Below are 22491 nucleotides of genomic sequence, written 5' to 3'. Positions count from 1 at the left end.
CAGCATACTCCTTTTACTTTTGCACTTTTTAATGCATGATTCTTTATATTTATGAACACAAAAGGATGGATAGCATGTTCGATTCTCCCATATCATAAAGAAGATTCTCATTTGCATTTTATCATTATTTTTTATGACAAATGATGCCAATCTTGTAGATTGTACCAGTGTTATATGTAATGAAGATTAAGTTGACCTTAAATTCATATCATTTTGATTTGTGACCTGATCCTTGGGGTTAAAAGACCAATAAAATATAAGCCATTTCTTTTGCTCTGTGGTGTTGAAAAGGAAACGGAGAGATTAATGGAGGCATGATCAGCATTGGAAACTAAGAACAAATAGAGCTGTTTCCTCCTTGACTCTGCCCCTTCATAAACAATTATTAAACATCTCCTATGAATCAAATTCTAAAAGATGAAAGAAGGAAACAATCACGTTACATACAATCCTTTTAAGTTTTCAAACTAAAATCAAATTTCAGTTTTATAAACTCTTCAATTAGCCCTGGCCGTGTAGCTAGCTCAGTTGGTTAGCACATCATCCCCATACCCAAGGCTGCAGGTTCAATCCTGGTCAGGGAACAAGCAAAAACCAATCAATGAATGCATAAATGGGTGCAACTGATATCTCTCTTTAAAAATAAATAAATAAATAAAATCTTCAGCTATATGTTGTGCATACGATTAAATACGTGACCACGATATTTGATTGTAATAGCCCTTCCGACACTTTACAAACTACAGAAAAACCACTATAAGGGAATCCCCATCACCATCTTAGTCTTTGCAATCACTGCTCTTAGAACAATATAGGAATTAAAGATGAGAAGATTGGCCTGTTTTTGTTATAATCTAATCCCCCTCCACTCCCCACTCCACTTTCCACTTTAATAAAAGAGTAAAAAAAAACATCAAAGCAAAACAAAAAACTAGTTTTACTATAATAGATGAACGGGGACGAGTAGGCAGGTAAAGAAGGAAGGGAGAGAAAGAAGGGAAGGAGAGAATGAAATGAAGAAGAGATGCTGTCCCTTTTGTTTTCGGAGGTTCCCTGCCCGTTTCTCCCGGCTCCGAGCCAGGTAGCATCTCCTCCTGGCCCGCGCCCGGGTCTCGGCTCCGCCCCCTAGCGTTGCAGCCCCGCAGCCTACGGCTGGCTCTTATCTCTTTAAATGACAGCTGTGGCTCGGGTCCCAGTCCCAGGCCTGACGTCAGTGCCGCCACCCAGGCTGCGAGGAGTAGTTAGCGCCCCCGTCCGCGCTCGGGACTCGCGGCGCGCTCGCAAGCTGCTGTGGCGGCTAGTTCGCTTTGCTCCGATCCCTCCTCCCGCCTCCCCGCGGAGAGCAGAGCGGCCGCGGAAGCGCCTCCTGGAAGTCTCTCTCACACTTGCCCGCCTTCGCCCCGGAGGAGCAGCCGCTCCTCCCAGCGCCGCCGCCGCTGCTCCCGCTGAGCTCCCATCCCGCGCTTCGCTCGCCCGATGGAGCCTGAGCGCTGCGGCCGCCGCCGCTGCCCCGAGCCCTGAACCGGGCCGCCCCGGCCGGAGGATCGGGTCGCCCAGCCCCAGGGCGCACCAGGCGCACGCTAAGGCCGGGGGTCGCCGGGCTGCGGGGCACGGGCTTCGCGAACGAGAAAGTGCGGCTCTCCCGGGTCACTTTGCCGGCGGCGGGGCGGACCATGGCTTTGAAGGACACGGGCAGCGTAGGCAGCACCATCCTGCCCATTAGCGAGATGGTCTCCTCGTCCAGCTCGCCCGGAGCGTCGGCAGCCGCCGCCCCGGGGCCCTGCGCGCCCTCGCCCTTCCCCGAGGTGGTGGAGCTGAACGTGGGAGGTCAGGTCTATGTGACCAAGCACTCGACGCTGCTCAGCGTCCCGGACAGCACGCTGGCCAGCATGTTCTCGCCCTCCAGCCCCCGAGGCGGCGCGCGACGCCGGGGCGAGCTGCCCAGGGACAGCCGGGCGCGCTTCTTCATCGACCGGGACGGCTTCCTTTTCAGGTACGTGCTGGATTACCTGCGGGACAAGCAGCTGGCGCTGCCGGAGCACTTCCCAGAGAAGGAACGCCTCCTGCGCGAGGCCGAGTACTTCCAGCTCGCCGACCTGGTCAAGCTGCTGTCGCCCAAGGTCACCAAGCAGAACTCTCTCAACGACGAGGGCTGCCAGAGCGATCTGGAGGACAACGTCTCGCAGGGCAGCAGCGACGCGCTCCTTCTGCGGGGGGCGGCGGCTGCCGCGCCCTCGGGCCCCGGAGCGCACGGCGGCGGCGGCGCACCGGACAAGCGCTCGGGCTTCCTCACGCTCGGCTACCGCGGCTCCTACACCACCGTGCGCGACAACCAGGCGGACGCCAAGTTCCGGCGTGTGGCGCGCATCATGGTGTGCGGCCGCATCGCCCTGGCCAAGGAGGTCTTCGGGGACACGCTCAATGAGAGCCGCGACCCGGACCGACCGCCCGAGAAGTACACGTCCCGCTTCTACCTCAAGTTCACCTACTTGGAGCAGGCGTTCGATCGCCTGTCCGAGGCCGGTTTCCACATGGTGGCGTGTAACTCCTCGGGCACCGCCGCCTTTGTCAACCAGTACCGCGACGACAAGATCTGGAGCAGCTACACGGAGTACATCTTCTTCCGTAAGTTCGCAGTCTCCGTCTTCTCTCCTTCTCCCCGAACCCGGACGGGCGGGCGCTCGGGAAGGAGCGGGTCATTCCTAAGCGCGAGGCGCTCCGTCTGCATGCCGCGTCTCATAGCGGGCACGGTTTATGATTTGTCCTGTTGCGATCGCCCTTCTTGTCCTTTAGGAGCACGCAGTTCTCACGCAGTCTTTTCTTAACTTTATGGATCTTGCCCTCTCCCCCGCCCTGCACACGGAAGCTCTGGGCCCCCTTCTGCCGAGCGCAGGGAGGGGACCCGGGAGTATTGTCTGGGAGCGTGGGTTGTCCTCTCCGCTTCTGCAGTACCCCTGAGGGGATCAACTTATATGAGCCTCATGGCGGGCTGGCCTGGAGGCGTCGCCTCGCACCACCGGGATCACCTCCTGTTATTGCTGTCTGGCGCAAAAGCGTCCAGTTACGGCGGTTTCAGAAAACGGGGCAAACGAAGAAGTGATGGCTGCGCCTCTAGGGTCCCTCAGGGGGCTGGAGCATGAGAGCGGCTGGTGGGAAAGAGGTCTCCATCGACCCAGAGAAACCTCAGATTTTCCCCGCGCCACTTGTCATCTGTAACTGCTCTGTGTGTTGGACAGTGGAGGGTGGAGGGAACTAAAGAGTTTGGATGTCTGAGTGCTGCTGTTAGGGTTGGAAATAAGGAAGAGACATGGTTTGTGCGTGTGCACGTATCTATCTCTGTCCCTTTCTCCCTGTGAGTGTGTGTGCAAGAGAGAGAGAGAGAGAGAGCTAGAGAGAGAGATTGTGTTTTCCTTCTGGACATCTCAAGTGCGAAAAGAGGATTGAATCCACTTTCGAGGGGAGCGAGGGAAGAGGGGATAAAATCCTGGGATGTTCTGAAACGAGGGAGTAAGGGCGAGGATATAGAAAGCGTTTGGCATGATGCTTTGTGCGGTGCGCTTCCGCAGGGGGCCCGGTTGATCAAGTTCAAAAACTCCACTGAATATCACTGGGGCTTGGGGAATGGGGAGGCGGGGCAGGCACAATTCCTAGTGACGTTTACAAAGTGAGGAGGGCCCCCAACCAGAGAGCTATTTGGGAGAATGCAAAGCCAGCTGGGATGGCAGCAGGAACATCATTTGGCAAATGTTTTTTTCTTTGGCAACACAAGAAGCTTTGAAATTTGTTTCTACTGTTAGGAAGAGTAGCATTGACTGCTTATAATAGAAACAGACCAGCTTTAACTATATTTATTTATTTTGGTAATATACTCACTGTTTGGAAACCAGAAATTTTTTTTTTTTTTTTGTACCTCATTTTGACTGGAGAGGTGGAAAGGATGTTGCCTTGCACAGGTGCAAGCTTAATTGAAAGGTGCTCAATGTATATCTAGTAACATTAGAGGAAGGGTGACAAAATACAGGAGGCTTAGTCTTAGAGTTACACTGTCTTTTCTAACAGTGCTTGATTTTCTGAACAAGTCATTTCAACAGAGAAACAAACAAAAAGTGTCCACTGATGTGATAGATAAAACTCTAATTGTCTTAATTCTATCAAATTACATCATATTATTACTTGTCCCACAGTAAAAAGATAGATTGAAAAATCACCCAAAGGAAGGTTATATTTTATTGTTTATATATAAAATAAGATTTCTTGAATCTATATGAAGTAAACTATATTTAGCATTATTCTTTACATTTTATCCCTTATCAAAGGGACCTTTATTAACATTTTAGATCTTAAACATACATATCATTTCAACACAGATGTATTTTCAAGCATTTCACAAGATGAGATGAAATGAACTTTTGATTTTCTTTGTAGTTAGAGATTTTGGTTAGGGAAGAGATAAATTAGGTTCTGCAGTTAAGTTTCTTGCATTTTGGAATCTTTCACAGTTTTGGTCTTTCTTTTTGCCCTAAAAAGTTGTGGATTTTAAAATGTTTTTTAGTTTGGTGGTGAAGAGACACTAACAGCTATCACTAAATTATGGGGGAAAATGCCCTTAAAATAATATACTAAAGTAAGAAATTCAGACAATTTGACTAATAAGATAATTTGGGAGAAATTTGGAATTCAGAATATTTCAATATTGGATCTAGAAGAAATGTTAACAACATAAAATATTCATCTTATAAATAGCTATTTGCAGAGTACTCACATAACTAATGAGCTTTGAGAGTCATTCATTAAAGTCTCAGAAATCTAAAGGAGGGAACCCACTACTTTCCTCACTGATTGTCCTGTGTGGAGAGATACACAATTTCAGAATAAATATTTTTCCTTTGAAGTGGTTTTGCAGTAAGTCATCAACCTGATGTAGTTGTCATTTTTTAAAATTTATTATGTAAAATTGATATCAACAACTATTATACATATATTTATTTTATGTTTTTTATAGCTTGCAACATACTTTCACAAATTATTTTAGATCAGATTCCTTTTAATACTGGTAAATGAAAATACAACATAAAATATTTCTATTTTCATCTTATTCAATTTAGGTAACGATACAAGTATACAGCATGTAATTGTCTTCTTTGATAGTCTCTATTTAAAATGAATATCAGTGTTGTTCATTAAGGATGAACTTGTTTGTCCACTATGTTGTATATACAGAAGAGGGTCTTATTATCTTTTATTTTCCCTTTTGACACAGTACTTTCAACAAATACTTACTGTATAACATGCCTTAGTCATTTTTTTTTTTTCTGAAGCTGGAAACGGGGAGAGACAGTCAGACAGACTCCCGCATGTGCCCGACCAGGATCCACCCGGCACGCCCACCAGGGGCGAAGCTCTGCCCACCAGGGGGCGATGCTCTGCCCCTCCGGGGCCTCGCTTTGCCGCGACCAGAGCTACTCCAGCGCCTGGGGCAGAGGCCAAGGAGCCATCCCCAGCGCCCGGGCCATCTTTGCTCCAATGGAGCCTTGGCTGCGGGAGGGGAAGAGAGAGACAGAGAGGAAGGAGGGGGGGGGGGTGTGGAGAAGCAAATGGGCGCTTCTCCTGTGTGCCCTGGCCGGGAATCGAACCCGGGTCTCCCGCATGCCAGGCCGACGCTCTACCGCTGAGCCAACCGGCCAGGGCTGCCTTAGTCATTTTAATATCTTTTTAAACTCCGGCTGTACGTGAACTTAGTTTGAAGGTTCTCTAAAAACTATAGAATTGTAATTTATACACTGGCATATCAATTTCAGCTCTTCACCTACTTCCCTGTACAGACAGGAAGAGACTGGTAAATGGTCAGTAATCCCAACACTTGCTATTTGCCTAATGTGTGATATTGGTTAAATTATTCGCTTGTTCTCTCTCTTAATTTTCTCGCCTAATATATTGTAGTACTAATTTAATAGGACTTAAGAATACATGTAAAATGCTAAGAAGAGTCCTTGACCTATACTATAATAAAAGCTTATTTATACATGTTTCCTGTTAACACTTATGAGCAATAGAGTATAAACTTTATTCTTATTGATATTTAATTTTAATTTTGTTTTGTTTTATACAGAGTAAGTATAGTTGACTTAATTGTAAAGTTAATTTGAAAGTTATTTTGCAGTTAAATGATAGCATAATAAACTTCTAGAAGTTTGAAATAACCAATTTAATAATCAACTTCTTTCCTTGAACTTGAATTTTTCAGGCCAAGTTCAAGTCACCTAGCTTTGCCAGTCAAACTCCAGTTAGTATTTTTGTATCAACTCCAATAGAATTCTTTTCTGATTCAGGGCCAAGAAGCATTTTAACACTCTCTATTAGGACTTGAAACTTTGGCAGTATCTTCTGACAAACTCTGAGCTAGATTCATATATCCTTAAGTGCTTATATCCAAGTCATTGGATTTCAAGTTAAAGGTTATATAAAAGCTATTAAACATTTAATACCAATTTCATTTAGCTCCATAGACGCTCTTGTCTACTCTCAGTCTTAGCTCAGTATATTATCAAATCTTTTAGACTCTGCAACATGTAGTACAGGGGTCCCCAAACTTTTTACACAGGGGGCCAGTTCACTGTCCCTCAGACAGTTGGAGGGCCGGACTATAAAAAAAACTATGAACAAATTCCTATGCACACTGCACATATCTTATTTTAAAGTAAAAAAACAAAACGGGAACAAATACAATATTTAAAATAAAGAACAAGTAAATTTAAATCAACAAACTGACCAATATTTCAGTGGGAACTATGCTCCTCTCACTGACCACCAATGAAAGAGGTACCCTTCCAGAAGTGCGGTGGAGGCTGGATAAATGGCGTCAGGGGGCCGCATGTGGCCCACGAGCAGTAGTTTGGGGACCCCTGAAGTAGGAGTACTATGTAAGTAGTATTATTACATTTTATATTATTCTTCTAATACTTAAGATGAATGGTCCAATAAAACACTGATTTATTGGTCTTTCTTTTTTGAGGGGGTGTCTTTTAAGTGTGCTTGTGGCTGTTTTAGCAATATCTGGGAAACAAAAAATGTGTTGCCATTGTATTACATAGGCAGTGGATAGTTATCTACTTGATTATGATACATAGACCACCCATATTTAAAACTAGCATTACATGTTTCCTTTATTTCTTATAATTGTGAGTTTATGGAAACATAGTACTCATTTATTCATCTTCTCTTACAGGGCTTCGAAATTTGTGCTTTATATGTTGGCTGAGTAATATGTGGTGCAAAAGTATAGCTTTTTCTAGGATTTCTCTTGATAGTCTTTAAATTTAGTATATATATATATTTTTATTTTTTTGCTGTGATGTATGAGAGTGCCAGATCTAGGAATTAATGCTCTTACTTAATGGGGCTAGGAAATCTAATTTGTTGTACTAGATTTTTATATCCTCTCTTTCAAATTCTGATTTAATTCATTGGGTTGGGTTGAAGAAATCTAGTTGAGTTGAAAATGTTAAAACAGTTATTCTGTTCTATGTTAACAGGCCTGTTGCATTAAAAACTTTCTAAGAAACATCTTTAAAAAGTCATTCTATTTAGATGACTACTTTTAAACTTTATATACTATTTACCAGTCTGATAATACTACTTTTTATCACCAAACACTGTTTTATGAAAACACCTTTGTTAATCAATTCTTTAAGTTGGTTCTTTTCCTCCTGAGAACTTATTAGTTATTTTTATAATTAAAATGTGAAAATTTCTTTTACAATCACATAGCTGAATGACCTTTGAATCAGTAGAGAATAAGAAAAAAGAACAGACAACTTTTTAAAACACCAAGATTCTGATTTTATGTAAATGGTTGCAATAATAAAGCTGACAAAAAAAAGACAGAAACCTTGGAGTATAAAATGTTTGTAGACTGTGTTATGACATTGGCTCCTATTGAAAGGCATTAACCATTTATGTCCACCCTGGTACTGTCTCTAAACTTGATCTTTTTAATAGTGTTAGCCTTTAGCTTTCCCTGTCACCCTTTCTACAGTTTTTGCTGCTGGTCAACCATTGTGCAGATAATGAAGCTGAAAGACTTGATGATATTAAAAGCCTTCTTTGACAAAGTTCTCTTTTTTATAGCTTAGAATTCTAGCACTCACAATTTGTGTGTGTGTATGCATGTGTATTTTTGTTAAAATAATCTCTTTTGGAAAAAAGAGATGATCAGTATAAAATTATCATCCATTATTATCTATTCTACTGTCACAAGTATTTGCTGGCATTCCTTAAAAAGTGTGAAGAAGATTGTTTACTAGTCATTCCAAATTAGCCCTTTTTGAATATGAAAATAGCACAGGCAGCTTTACAAATTTTTTTATAAAAGAAAAGTAAAAATTTTAAAATTACCACCACTGATGGACACTTGGGCTACTTCCAGATCTTCGCTATTGTGAACAATGCTGCTATAAACATGGGGGTGCATTTCTCCTTTTGGACCAGTGCTATGGTGTTCTTAGGGTATATTCCTAACAGTGGGATAGCTGGGTCAAAAGGCAGTTCGATTTTTAATTTTTTGAGGAATCTCCATACTGTTTTCCACAGTGGCTGCACCAGTCTGCATTCCCACCAGCAGTGCAGGAGGGTTCTCTTTTCTTCACATCCTCACCAGCACTTATTCTGTGTTGTTTTGTTGATGAGTGCCATTCTCACTGGTGTGAGGTGATATCTCATTGTGGTTTTAATTTGCATTTCTCTAATGATTAGTGATGTTGAGCCTTTTTTCATATGCCTATTGGCCTCTGTATGTCCTCTTTGGAGAAGTGTCTATTCATTTCCTTTTCCCATTTTTTGATTGGATTATTTGTCTTCCTGGTGTTGAGTGTTGAGTTTTACAAATTCTTTATAAATTTTGATCAGTGGACGAGTGGATTAAAAAACTTTGGTACATATATACTATGGAATATTACTCAGCCATAAGAAATGATGACTTCGGATCATTTTCAATAACATGGATGGACCTTGATAACATTATATGGAGTGAAAGAAGTAAATCAGAAAAAACTAAGAACTATATGATTTTATACATAGATGAGACATAAAAACAAGACTCAGAGACATGGACCAGAGTGTGATGGTTATGGGGGGGCACAAAGAAAACCAGATTGAAGGTGACGGAAGATAATTTGACTTTGGGTGAGGGGTATGCAACATAATCAAATGTCAAAATAATCTGGAGATGTTTTCTCTGAACATATGTACCCTGATTTATCAATGTCACCCCATTAAAATTAATAAAAATAAAATGTAAAAAAATAAAAAATCACCACAAGTAATTACTAATAAAATTTTGAACCATTTCCTTGTAGTCTTTTTGTCTATACATATATAAATGATAAACATTTTTACTGTTATGGTTTATACTATATAGGTGGTCTGTATGCTATCTTTGTTTTGTTTTATACACTTAATAAATTGATACATTTAATGACATTTCTTCCGTAACATTTACTTCTTTATTGTCATCTTAGATAGTAAAGTAGAATATAAGTCCTTTGCCACAGACAATATAATAAGCAGTGGTTTTGAATATTTTCCTTGTAAGCTTAAGAAATATTTGACTCTTTCCAAAATACAGTTTGTGTAATAAAAAGAACATTTACTATCTACCTAAATTTGAGATGTCTTTTATGAACAACTTTGTTTATTTTTCCTAACACTCCTTAAGCTTTGTGTTGGTTACCTGATACTTCAGTGAGAAACTGATTTGGAGAGGTTAAGTAACATACCTAGGTTATAGAACTGGTATGAGGCTGAGCAGGACTTAGAATATTTCTTACTCCCAAAGCCTTCCTAAAGATTTAAAAATAATGCCTGTTTCATGTATTCAGTAAGACAAATATATTTCAATGTCTACTGAATATGTAGAATTTAGGTCTATAAGCAAAAAGTGGTGGTATGAACTATATATGAATGAACCCAATATTATTTTTTTATAAAGATTTTATTTATTCATTATAGAGAGGAGAGAGAGAGAGAGAGAGAAGGGGGAGGAGCAGAAAGCATCAACTCCCGTATGTGCCTTGACCAGGCAAGCCCAGGGTTTTGAACCGGCAACCTCAGCATTTCCAGGTTGACACTTTATCCACTGTGCCACCACAGGTCAGGCAATATTTTTTAATCAATGTTCAATTTTCAAAGAATGTCATAAATATTTGTTTTTTTTTTTAACTTTACTTGATGGAAGGGTTAATTTTTTATTGATGAAAACTATCATATTCATGAATTTTTAAAAAATTGTAGAAAATAAAACATTTAGCTCAATTTAGCACATTTTTGGATGAATAATATATATTTGCTAAACTGATTTAAAGTTAAACAATGTTAAGGTAGTTATATACTTACGCAGTAAATTCATTTTACCTTGTGTAATAAAACACATTTTTTAGAAGGTTAGAAAACAAAGAGGCTATTTTAGTGAAATCAAATTTTTTTCTTTTATATTGTTTATTGGTCCTAAATACTGATCATTCAATTATGATGCTATTCAGTTATATACTTGGTATAGTTAGGTTAAAAAAAGTATCAAGTACCTGTTGAGTATTGGGATAGTCTTTGGTAATTTTGAAGCCTTGAATATTGTGGAAAAAAATACATACATATTTTTAAGGCAGTATATATATGTGTGTGTGTAAATTTGAAGTACTTGAAAATGAGCATTTCAGATTACTCTTCCATCTATATTTAATTACACCTATTTTAAAGCCTCATTTGAGTTATCTTCAGTGTGTCTGAGTAGGCTTTTAGCACTTAGCCACAGTCCTGTAAGACATGCTGATGGCCTCACTAATCAGGTTCATTGTTTTAATGGTGGGAGCTACACCACCAGAGGTTTTGGGAGGTCTCAGCTGAAGAGGAGAGTAATTTTATTTACAGGCTTTCAAAGTCACTCCACCAGTTAAGTTAAATCCTTCAGTTCCAAGGGTAATGGTGAATGTCCAGCTGCTGACTAGGATATACATGTCTTCTGCCTGTCATCTGTGCACTTCTCATCATTCGTTTCTGCAAGTGAACATTTCATTAAACCTAATTATCCTACAAGGGTAATTGTATTTTGAAATTTCAAAATCAAAAAGTATATGAAGTATTTCCTACTGAGCTTTCCTAACCCACTGGCTTTTAACCACTGGTAGCACAGCCATGTAATACCGAGTGACCACTTGCTATAGAATCCTTCTACGCTTAACCTCTGCACTTCTGTCTCTTTCTGTGGTATACCGGACATAGGGCTTCATTGCAGTCCCTACAATTTGGAATTATCTCTTTTTTTATTTCTTGATGTATCTTACTTTTTTACAGATTTATTGAGACATAATTGACATATAACATTGTATAAGTTTAAAATGTACTACATGAAATTTATGTATTGTATTATGATGACCACTGTAGTGTTAGCTAACATCTCCATCATGTCATGTAATTATCATTTTGTTATTTTTGTGGTAAGGACATTTAAGATTCACTCTCTTACAACTTTCAAATATATAGTACAGTGTTACCAGCTGTATTCACAATGCTGTGCATTAGATTCCCAGAAATTAATTCTTCTTCCAACTGCAAACTGTACCTTTTGACCAACATCTGCCCATGCCCTTTCCCTTGCTTCCTATCACTTGGTAACAACCATTCTTACTCTCTGTTTCTATAAGCTCAGTTTTTTCTTAATTTATTAGAATACTTTTTTTTTTTTTTTTTTTTTTTAGTAAGAGACAGAGAGAAGGATAGGCTGGGACACACAGATAGGAAGGGAAAGAGATGAGAAGCATAAATTCTTTGTTGCGGCACCTTAGTTGTTCATTGATTGCTTTCTCATATGTGCCTTGACTAGGGGACTCCTGCTGAGCCAGTGACACCTTGCTCAAGCCTCCAACCATGAGATTATGTTTATGATCCCATGCTCAAACCAATGACCCCACGCTCAAGCTGGCAACCTCAGGGTTTCAAATCTGGGTCCTCTGTGTTCCAGGCCAATGATCTACCCACTGCAACACTGCCTGATCAGGCGAGCTCAGCTTTTTTAGATTCCACAAATAAGCCGTATCACACAGTATTTGATTTTTTCTGTCCAACTTATTTCATTTAGCATAATTCCCTTAACATCCATCCATGTTATCACAAATGGGAGGATTTTCTTTTATCTCATGGATGAATAATATCCTATTGTGTGTATTGATATGTATATATATGTGTGTGTGTATGTATATATATATATATATATACACTCATATACACATTTATACACACATACATATATATATGTAGACAGGTCTTTTTTATCCATTCATCCTTTGATGGATACTTAGGTTTTTCCTTATCTTAACCATTTTGTATAATGCTGCAATGAACATAAGAGTACAGAAGTCTCTCTGGGATCCTGGTTTCATTTCCTTTGTATCTATCTATCTATCTATCTATCTATCTATCTATCTATATATATATACTCAAGTGAGATTGCTGGATAATGTAATTATTTATTTATGCTGACCTTCCTCATCAACTCAGTCACCTTGAGAGTTGATGTTGGGCCTTACTTTTGTGTTTTTGGACCTTAGTGGAGTGGCCAGTAGCATATTAAGAACTTAACAAGTATTTATTTTTGGAATGAAAGTGAAAATTAATGAATAAATCAGAGATGTTGGAGGTTCCATTAAGGTAGTTATTGAATTGAGATTTAGTTCCACTTCAATTTAAAATTGTACTTATTGAGCAATTACCAGGCTACAGCTTGGGGCAAGACATAAATATGAATGACAGAGACCTTTCCTTTAAGGTGATCATAGTAGGCTTTTTGTTGGTAGTGGCTTATGGATGAGTTATTTAATGTATTAGCAGGAGCAGAGAAATGGCATGAGAAGTTGTTACATGGCCACTTAAAAAAAGTGATATATCAACTAAAATATGGACAGAATAAAATAAGGTTATAAATGAAGTTGTTAGAATAATAAACATATACATGGATTCACACATATAGGCATATGCACACATTCATTTATAGTGAAATGATTGGAGAGACAGAAGGTTTAAGGGATCCAAAATAAGCTGACTTATTTTTTAATGTATGAAAGCTATTGGGCTAATGCTTAGTGCTGTAGCCTACCCTCCCCCACAACCATGTTGTCCAGTATTTGCTTTTCAAAAAATTTAGAGTATGGGGTGCCAGCTGCCCGCAGACATGTTCAAGCCCTGTTGTAATATGACATAAGTTCAAGCAGTATCTGGCAAAGGTGAGGATCAATAAGTCTGTATTGCTATCTGTACTCTTAGTTTTGATAAAGTATCTTAAAATAAACTTAGCAGGTATTAACTGTTTTATGATCAATAGTACATATCAAGTTCCCTTATTTTTATTAATCCTGTGTTAAGGTAATAAAAATAAACCAACTTTGTTGGCAATAAGAGCACGTATTTCATGATACCTGGTTAGATGCTCATTGGTTCAATGTTTATTTACCAGTTAAACTTAGAATGCAGTTGCTATTGTATTGCAACAATTTTCATATTGAAACCTACTCATGCGGAAAAGTGAGTTAAGGACAATAAAATAATGTAATAAATAAATTTATAATTTTGACATTAGGTCACTAGAATAGTAAGTGATTTAACCATTCAGTTGTGCTACTTCCATTTCTTTCACCAGTTATAACAAAAAACCTTGAGCAAAATGGAATTTGTATATATTCTTCTTTCTCATCATTTTGTATAGTGAGCTATGTCTGATATCTGGTATAAGCAAGCTAGGGAGAGCAGTACTGTGTTTAAAGAAAGCCAATACCGCCCTGGCCAGTTGGCTCAGTGGTAGAGCGTCGGCCTGGCGTGCGGAAGTCCCGGGTTCGCTTCCCGGCCAGGGCACACAGGAGAGGCGCCCATCTGCTTCCCCACCCCTCCCCCTCTCCTTCCTCTCTGTCTCTCTCTTCCCCTCCCGCAGCCGAGGCTCCATTGGAGCAATGATGGCCCGAGCGCTGGGGATGGCTCCTTGGCCTCTGGCCCAGGCGCTAGAGTGGCTCTGGTCGCAACGGAGCGACGCCCCGGAGGGGCAGAGCATCGCCCCTTGGTGGGCAGAGCGGCGCCCCTGGTGGGCGTGCCGGGTGGATCCCGGTCGGGCGCATGCGGGAGTCTGTCTGACTGTCTCTCCCTGTTTCCAGCTTCAGAAAAATACAAAAAAAAAAAAAAAAAAAAAAAAAAGAAAGCCAATACCAGAATTTCTTGACCCCCATGACTAAGAAGCAGAAAACACTGAGCTCTATGAATGGGTTAACATATTTAGTTAGATACCTTGACAAATTCTGACTTGAGCTTTAAGATATTGGGAAAATAATTTACTCTCTCTCCTGAATGAAAAGTGAGGATAAATATAACATGCATTTGAGAGGTTTGTATGAGAATTAAATGAAGTAATATATATATAACACTTAGAAGAATATCAGACACAAATTAAATGCTTAATATATGCTAGCTATTTTTATGTTGTTAACTTAAAAATTGCAAAACACATAATAAATTGCGTGTCTGTATACTGTAATTCTCAACACATTTATGTTTTTCTTTTTGAGGAATTTAATAGCTATACCTATTCAAAAGTTATTATAATTAGCTAAATTAAAAATGTTACTGACCTACTAAATATAAAATTAGTTGTACTTTATTATTAAAATAAGTTTGTTCTAGTTGGATCACTAGATTACCGATTTACTACTTAGGAAAATAGTGCACTCTTCTGGGTCTAGTGCTGGCCACTCAGCAATTTTGAGCATAATTAGCAAGAATAGTTGTAGTCAGTGGTTATTGTCTCAAACCATGGGTTGTATTTAAGCAAAGCACCTCTTAGTCACACTCTGTATACTATGTTTCTGATGAAAGCTTGTGACTTTGCTGTGCAGCAATGTTGTGCAGAAGAACACTGTCGCAGAGCCAGGTGGGCTCTAACATTGCTCAGCGTTTGGGCATTTGGCCAGATATATCAGGCTGGATTTTGGATTCAAGTACATATCTCCACAATTTGGGGAAAACTGTGTTGGAGTTCAACTCAATCAGTTCCTATTGAAACTGTGCTATGTATTTTGAATACAAGTTTTCTAATTGCTAAAATGCTAGATATTTGAAGAAAGCAGATATCTAAGGCAAATGCTGGCAGCCATTCAGAGACAATTCTCAGAAATTTGACCTTTTCTGGTTAGTGAAGGCTGCATCTAGGATGTCTCTTTGCAGGTGGAGTGTAAAGATTTTCATACATATAATTCCAAAGTGAGATTTTTGAAAGTTTAGGGTATACAGCACATTACTTTGATACATTTATGTATTAGTATATGATTGCTGATGTAGTGATATTTATCACATTACATAATTATCGGACAATATTCTTGTCTATATTCATTATATTGGGCATTAGATCTCTGTGGCTATAACTACTTGTTACAAATTTATACTGTTAAACACCATTACTCTTCTTCCCCTCTTCTCGCCATTTTACTCTCTGCTTTTTACAGGTTTAACTATTTTAGGTTCCACAGAAAAGTGATATCAAACAGTACTTGTCTTTGTCTGACTTATCTCACTTAACATAATATGCTCATGTTCCATTCATGTTGTCACAAATGGCAGGATATTTTTCTCATGGTTTCATAATATTCTGTTGTATATGTATCACATCTTTTTTTTTAATCCATTCATCTGTTGATTGACATTTGGGTTGTTTCCATATCTTTATTATTGTGAATAATACTATGATAAACACGGACAATGCTTATATCTCATTGAAATCCTGCTTTCATTTTTCTTAGCTATATACCTAGAAGTAGAATTGCTGGATCATATGGTCATCCTATTTTTAAACTTTTTCTGAGGGACCTCCATATTGTTTTTCATGGTGGTTGGACCAATTCACATTTCTACCAACAATGTGTAAGTGTTCCTTTTTTACCATATTTTTGATGACACCTATTGTCTCTGGTCTTCTTGAGATAGCCAGTCTAATAGGTGTGAGGGGCTATCATTGTAGTTTTGATTTGCATTTCCCTGATGATGTTGAGCATGGCTGTGGCCATTTTGATGTCCTCTTTGTAAAAATGTCCATTTAATTCTTCTGTCCATTTTTAATTAGGTGTTTGTTTTTGTTGTTAAATTGACTGAGTTCTTTATATTTTGGACCTTAACCCCTTATCTGATATATGATTAATAAAAATCTTCTCTCATTCTGTAGATTGTTTCTTCATTTTGTTAATTGTATCTTTTGCTGTGTAGAAGCTTTTGAGTTTGATGTAATCCCATTTGTTGATTTTTATCTTTCTTTGTGCTTTTGGTGTTATATCCAAAAAATTAATGCTGAGACCAGTATCAATGAACTCCTCTATGTTTTCTCCTAGGAGTTTCATGGTAGCAGGTCTTACATTTAAACCTTTGGTATGAGATAAAGGTTCAATTTTACTATTCTGCATGTGTTTCTTCAGTATTCCTAGCACCATTTGTTCAAGAAATTTTCCTTTCCTGATTGAGTACTCTAGGCTCTCTTGTTGAATAGTAGCTGAACATATATACTGGAATTTTATCTGGGATTTCTATTCTGTTGCATTGGTTGATATGTCTACTTTTGCACCAGTAGTATACTATTTTATTACTACAGTTTTGTAATATAGAGTGAGATATAGAAGTGTGTTACCTTCAGCTTATCCTCTTTACTCAGGGTTTCTTTGGCTATTCAGGGTCTTTTGTAGTTCTACACAGATTTTAGGATTTTTTTTTTTCTATTCTGTTGAAGTATGCTTTTGGTATTGTGATGGGGATTGCACTGAATTTGTATATGGCTTAGGGTAGTATGGCCATTTTGACGATACTTATTCTTTTGATTCATGAACATGGAATGTCTTCCCATTTGTGTATTCTTCAATTTCTTTCAGCGATGTCTTGTAGTTTTCATTGCATAAATCTTTCACTTCTTGGTTAAATTCATTCTTAAGTATGTATTTTACTGCTCTGTTCAGTTGGTTCAGTGGTAGAGCATCGGCCTGGCGTGTAGAAATCCTGGGTTCAATTCCTGGTCAGGCACAGAGAAGAAGTGATCATCTGCTTCTCCACTCCTCCCCCTCCCCTTCTCTCTCTCTTCTCTTCCCGTAGCCATGGCTCGAATGGTTTGAGCATGTTGGCCCCAGGTGTTGAGGATGGCTCCATGGTCTCTCCTCAGGTGCTGAAATAACTGAGTTGCTGAGCAGTGGAGCAGTGGCCCAAGATGGACAGGCATCTCCCTGTAGGGAGCTTGCCAGGTGGATCCTGGTCGGGGCACATGTGGTAGTCTGTCTCTCTGCCTCCCTCCCTCCCCACCTCTCACTCTCTCACTTAATAAAAAAAAGTACTTTACTGCTTTTAATGCTATTATGAATGAGATAGTTTTCTTTGTCTTTTTAGATGTTTTATTATTAATGCAAAGGTGCAACTGATATCTGTAGATAGTTTTGTATCCTGCCACTTTATGAAAAATATTGATCAATTCCAACAGTGACTCTTTGATATTTTCTAAATACAAGATTATATTATCAGCAGATAGTAATAATTTTACTTCTTCCTATCTGATATGGAGACCTTTTATTTTTTTGTCTTGCCTAGTTTTTCAAGCTTGAACTTTTGATGCTATACTGAGTAGGAGTGGTGAGAGTGGGGCATCCTTGTTTTGTTCCTGATCTTAGAAGAAACACTTTCAGTTTTTCTCCATTGAGTATGTTATTTCTGTGTTTGCCTTTTATATTGAATTATGTTTCTTCTTTACCTAGTGTGTTAAGGGTTTTTATAATGAATGCATGTTGTATTTTTTCAGATGCTTTTTCTGCTTCAATTGAAATGATCATGCAATTTTTACCTTTCATTTTAGTGATGTGTGTATTTTACTTATTGATCTGTGTACCCTTATATTCCAGGGATATATTATATTGAGCATAATACATAATTCTTTTTATGTGTTCTTTATTTGGTTTGGTGACTTTTATTTTTGATAAGGATAAGTTGCTACACTGGTTACTTCATAGTGAGTAATGAAAAGAAGCAGGCATGGCAATTCCAAATTATTGGTGTATTGTATATGATAATTTTTGAGATTAGTCCTTCTAATGTTGGTCCTGACAGAATAAAAATGAAAGATTTGACAATAGAAATACTTGGGCTATAGTCTTAATTTCATCAGTATGATGATTTTATGCTTTGCTACTTGACTATATTTTATTTCTTTGTATAGAAAATGCTAGAAATTGATCCTTTTCATCTTACCTCCATGCACTTCCATAATTAATATGTTCCAAGAAATCTATGATGAATAAAAATAGAGTATCTGTTCTTGTTTAGTATTTCAGACTTTAAGAGTATATGTTGAAGGCATTTATAGAGGGTGATATCTTTTCACCCATTATTTCATTTAATGGTTTATAAAAAAACATTCAAATGTATAAAATCTATCAAACCAAGAGAAAGTCAGAGTAGATTTATCTTAAGCTAGTGAGCCATGCCTCCTGTTTAGCCCATTTATATTAATGTATTCATTAACCTGTATTATATATGAAGCAGTCTGATAGGTGCTGAAGATGTGGTAGTGAACAACAGTGAACACAGTTCTGCCTTTCATTATCAGGGCCATGATGTGTAGACGTGCAAGTTGTGTGCTACTTAACACTGGATTGCACACTGTAGATTTAAGTGTACAGAATCTTGTAGATGTGCAATAGATAACTTTGGAGGCTCTGTGAGATGGTCGTGCTCATGGCCAAAGACCAACAATATCTTTTACAAACTTCTTTCCACGAGAGTCAAGGCATGATTTTCTGTGTGCATTTGGGTGTGTGCGTGTGTACACATAAGCATGTTTAGGGGAAGCATCATTATGGTTCCATGGCCACTGCCGGTAGTTAAAGACATTTGCTGTCTGAACTTGGTTGAATAATGGCCTGGCTATTTTTAGAAAAATGTGACACTAATATTGATCTCATTTCAAATTAAACTCATTAATTTGAGAGTGATAAAGTTTCTGGTTTCTTATCACACTAGACTCCATTTCTGAGAAGTATTAGCATTTGAAGAAATGCAGTCTATTCAAGAGTTCAATTTGCCTTATTTCTTAGAGATGTTGCTTATTCTTCATGAAGAAATCCTGAAGTTAAATTAAAATGGATACTTTCTCAGCTTACCTTTGATACTTGGGTATGAGGTATTCCTTTTTATTTCACTCAAGTGGACCTGTGATAGGTTAATTTAACATGCTTCACAGACAGTGGTAAGAGATCTATATTTACTTTCTAGCAAGAAGATTTTGAATTTTTTAACAACATATAGAATAGTTCATGTTGCTGGTAAATGGAACCATGAATAAATCTTCTAGGAAGTCCAGCATTGATGTTATAGCTTAGTATAATCATTTTATTTCTTCTACTGGACTAATGTTCTACTGCATTCAGGAACTATGATAGTATTTCAGGTTTTACTTTCTTAGTTAGCATTTTTTGTATTGTAAAATAAATTTAGTTCTTTTAACTGTCAGTTTTATAGCTACCACTATGAAGTCTTATGTATCATAATTATAATTTGATACTTAGCATCATTCTGTGAAGCTCAGTAATACCTAGTATTTGATAAAACTAAGAAAAGGGATAACAGATCTACTCCATAGTTTTAGTATAAGAGCTAGGATCTAGAGACTAATGGCTGTAATATTTGTAATTGTTTGCAGTACTGTATGTGTTAAATTGTGTTCCCTTAAAAATATATGTTGATGTCCTAACACTTGGTGTCTCCCAGTATGACCTTATTTGGAAACAGGTTCTTTATAGAGGTAATGAAGTTACAATGAGGTTTTAGGGTGGAAACTTCTTCAATATGATCAATGTCTTTATGAAAAGAAATATTTTTGATGTAGAGATGTAGGTGTGCATGCACACTGGGGGAACACCACATGAACTTGAAGGTGGAGACCAGTTCATGCATCTACAAGGTAAGGAAAGTTAAAGATTGCCAGCAATTCACCAGAAGGTAGGAGAGAAGCATGGAGCAGATTCTTCCTCATGTTCTTAGAAAGAACCAATCCTCCCAGTACCTTGATCTCAGACTTCTAGACTTTAGAACTGTGAGATAATGAAACTTTGTTGTTTAAGCTATCCATTTTATGGTACTTTGTTATAGCAGCCTTAGCAAAGTACTAGAGCTATTTCAAATTCTTTTCTTGTAACAAATCTGGGAAAAGTTTGAAAAGGCAATGCTTTTTAAACTCCCGGTGTTTTTCAGAAGTCTTAGTTGCAGAAAACAGACTTTACTTTGGATAATTCAAACCAGAAAAAAGAACTGAGCTCATGGATTGCTTCGGGTGGCTGAGCTTCTCAGAAATGATTCTCCACCACACCAACAATAGGGTTTCCAAGGGTGAGGTTCCCTCGCAGTGATGTATAAGCTTAGAATCAGGAAACTGCGTGGTTTAGCCACACCACCTCTGGCATGATCCATAATAGTCAAAATCTATTGTCAGCACACTGCTGTCTCAGGTAACTCAATTTACAAATGTCTAGTTGTGCAACATGAATGACATAAGGAATCTTAGCCACAGAGAGTCTAGGTAATGTTGCCTTGAAAATAAAAAGCAGGCCCTGGCCGATTGGCCTGGCGTGTGGGGGACCCGGGTTCGATTCCCGGCCAGGGCACATAGGAGAAGCGCCCATTTGCTTCTCCACCCCTCCCCCTTCCTCTCTGTCTCTCTCTTCCCCTCCCGCAGCCAAGGCTCCATTGGAGCAAAGATGGCCCGGGCGCTGGGGATGGCTCCTTGGCCTCTGCCCCAGGCGCTAGAGTGGCTCTGGTCGCGGCAGAGCGACCCCCCCCAGAGGGGCAGAGCATCGCCCCCTGGTGGGCAGAGCGTCCCCCCTGGTGGGCGTGTCGGGTGGATCCCGGTCCGGCACATACGGGAGTCTGTCTGACTGTCTCTCTCCGTTTCCAGCTTCAGAAAAATACAAAAAAAAAAAAAAGAAAGAAAGAAAATAAAAAGCAAACAATAATTATGAACCCTTATGGTACATTATCAAGATATGTTTGTGCAAACCTATTTCTTGTTTTTATTATTACTTAAAATTTTTAAATGAATCAGTCTCTACCATTTCATCCTTATAAATAACAATTCTAATGTATTTATGTGTATCATTATGCATTATTGCAAAATATATAGTTTTATCTTTTATATATTATTAATTTACCTATATGTTATATCTTTTATTAAGAATTTTCTTTTTCATATTCCTTTCTTTTTGTGTGATCTTCTAAATGATTGATTACTGAAAGTTACTTCTAGGTATATATTTTGCCCAACTAACCCCTCCCCTCACTGATTGATCCACACTCAGATTTTTTCAACCTGATCGTGACCAAGCTTACTGTGGACTTGTGTGAGTACTTTTTTTTTATTTCTTTTAAATATGCATGTAGGAGGGGAATTACTAGGCCATTGAGGATGCTTGTGCTCATTTAATTAAGTACTATCAAATTGCTGGCCAAATGACTGACTTGGTCTTTACTTCCAAGGACAACACATGAGAATTCCATTTTTTCCACTTTCCCTTTCATACCAACTTGACAAAATTCAGTTTTCCTATTGTGAAAATAGAAGAAAAGTGATATTTCATTGTTGTTTACAACTTCATCTCTCTAACTGTTAATGATGGAAATTTCTTTTTTGACCCTTCAGTCTGTAGATTAGAAGAGTATTGGAAAGGTTTTGAGGAAGCCAGTCAAGAGGTTCCACTGCTGTCTCTCTTTGGCCACCTTCTTTTTCTACTAGCATCTCAACGACAGCAAGAGCATTAGCACCACATGCTCCTGCATAAAGTGATGAAATTACCCTTCCTGCATATGAATATTAGCCTTCCTCACAGACAGGAGACCCCAAGTCTCATCAGCCCTGCCTTCATCTGTGGGGGATATACAGAATGTTGTATGAGCTCTGAATGGGATTCCTTGTGGAATCGGCCCCTATGGATTAATATTTTAATGTATAAGTTATTTGCCCTCAGTGCAGTGAATAAACAAATCAGATAGGAGCAGGATGTCTTCAGTGAAAGGATGGGAGAATGGGGCGCACATAGCACCATGGATCTCACTGCAAATTCTGCCATGCAGACGTATCAAAGACTCCCTTGTCTGCAATAGACTGAATTCCTTGTAAAGCCTACCAGGCAGCAAATGGTTTTGCTATTGAGCAAAACTCCCTTGCCTATCATTCTTTATGGTCCCTTTCTTTACCTTCTGGGAGATTCTTCCCTGTCATTGTCCTCCCTGGCCACATCTGGGCAGGCATTTGTCTGAACACCTTCTTTGCAGCTGCATGGATTTCACAGCTCACTTCCCAGCTTTGCAGGTTTAGTGCTTGCAGTTGCTTTAAGGGTTAACTAGCCTGTGCTATTGATGGTCAGTTTTGCAGCTTCTTTGGCAAAATTGTAGTGGACT

The 22491-nt window shown here is 38.9% G+C and overlaps 1 protein-coding gene across 1 annotated transcript in view; it reads left to right on the top strand.

The window, feature by feature from the left end:
* Window positions 1–1215: 1215 nt before the first annotated feature.
* Window positions 1216–22491, top strand: part of KCTD8 (potassium channel tetramerization domain containing 8) — a 272026-nt gene continuing 250750 nt past the window's right edge. Inside the window, exon 1 of the mRNA XM_066384753.1 lies at window positions 1216–2625. Within this exon, the coding sequence (XP_066240850.1) occupies window positions 1674–2625 (952 nt within the window). The 5' untranslated portion in view covers window positions 1216–1673. The remainder of the gene's footprint in view (window positions 2626–22491) is intronic.

This window comes from Saccopteryx leptura, chromosome 5, assembly GCF_036850995.1.
Source record: "Saccopteryx leptura isolate mSacLep1 chromosome 5, mSacLep1_pri_phased_curated, whole genome shotgun sequence".
Lineage (NCBI taxonomy): Eukaryota > Metazoa > Chordata > Mammalia > Chiroptera > Emballonuridae > Saccopteryx > Saccopteryx leptura.
The sequence above is the reverse complement of the archived record's forward strand: the minus strand, read 5'-3'. Positions and strand labels throughout refer to the sequence as shown.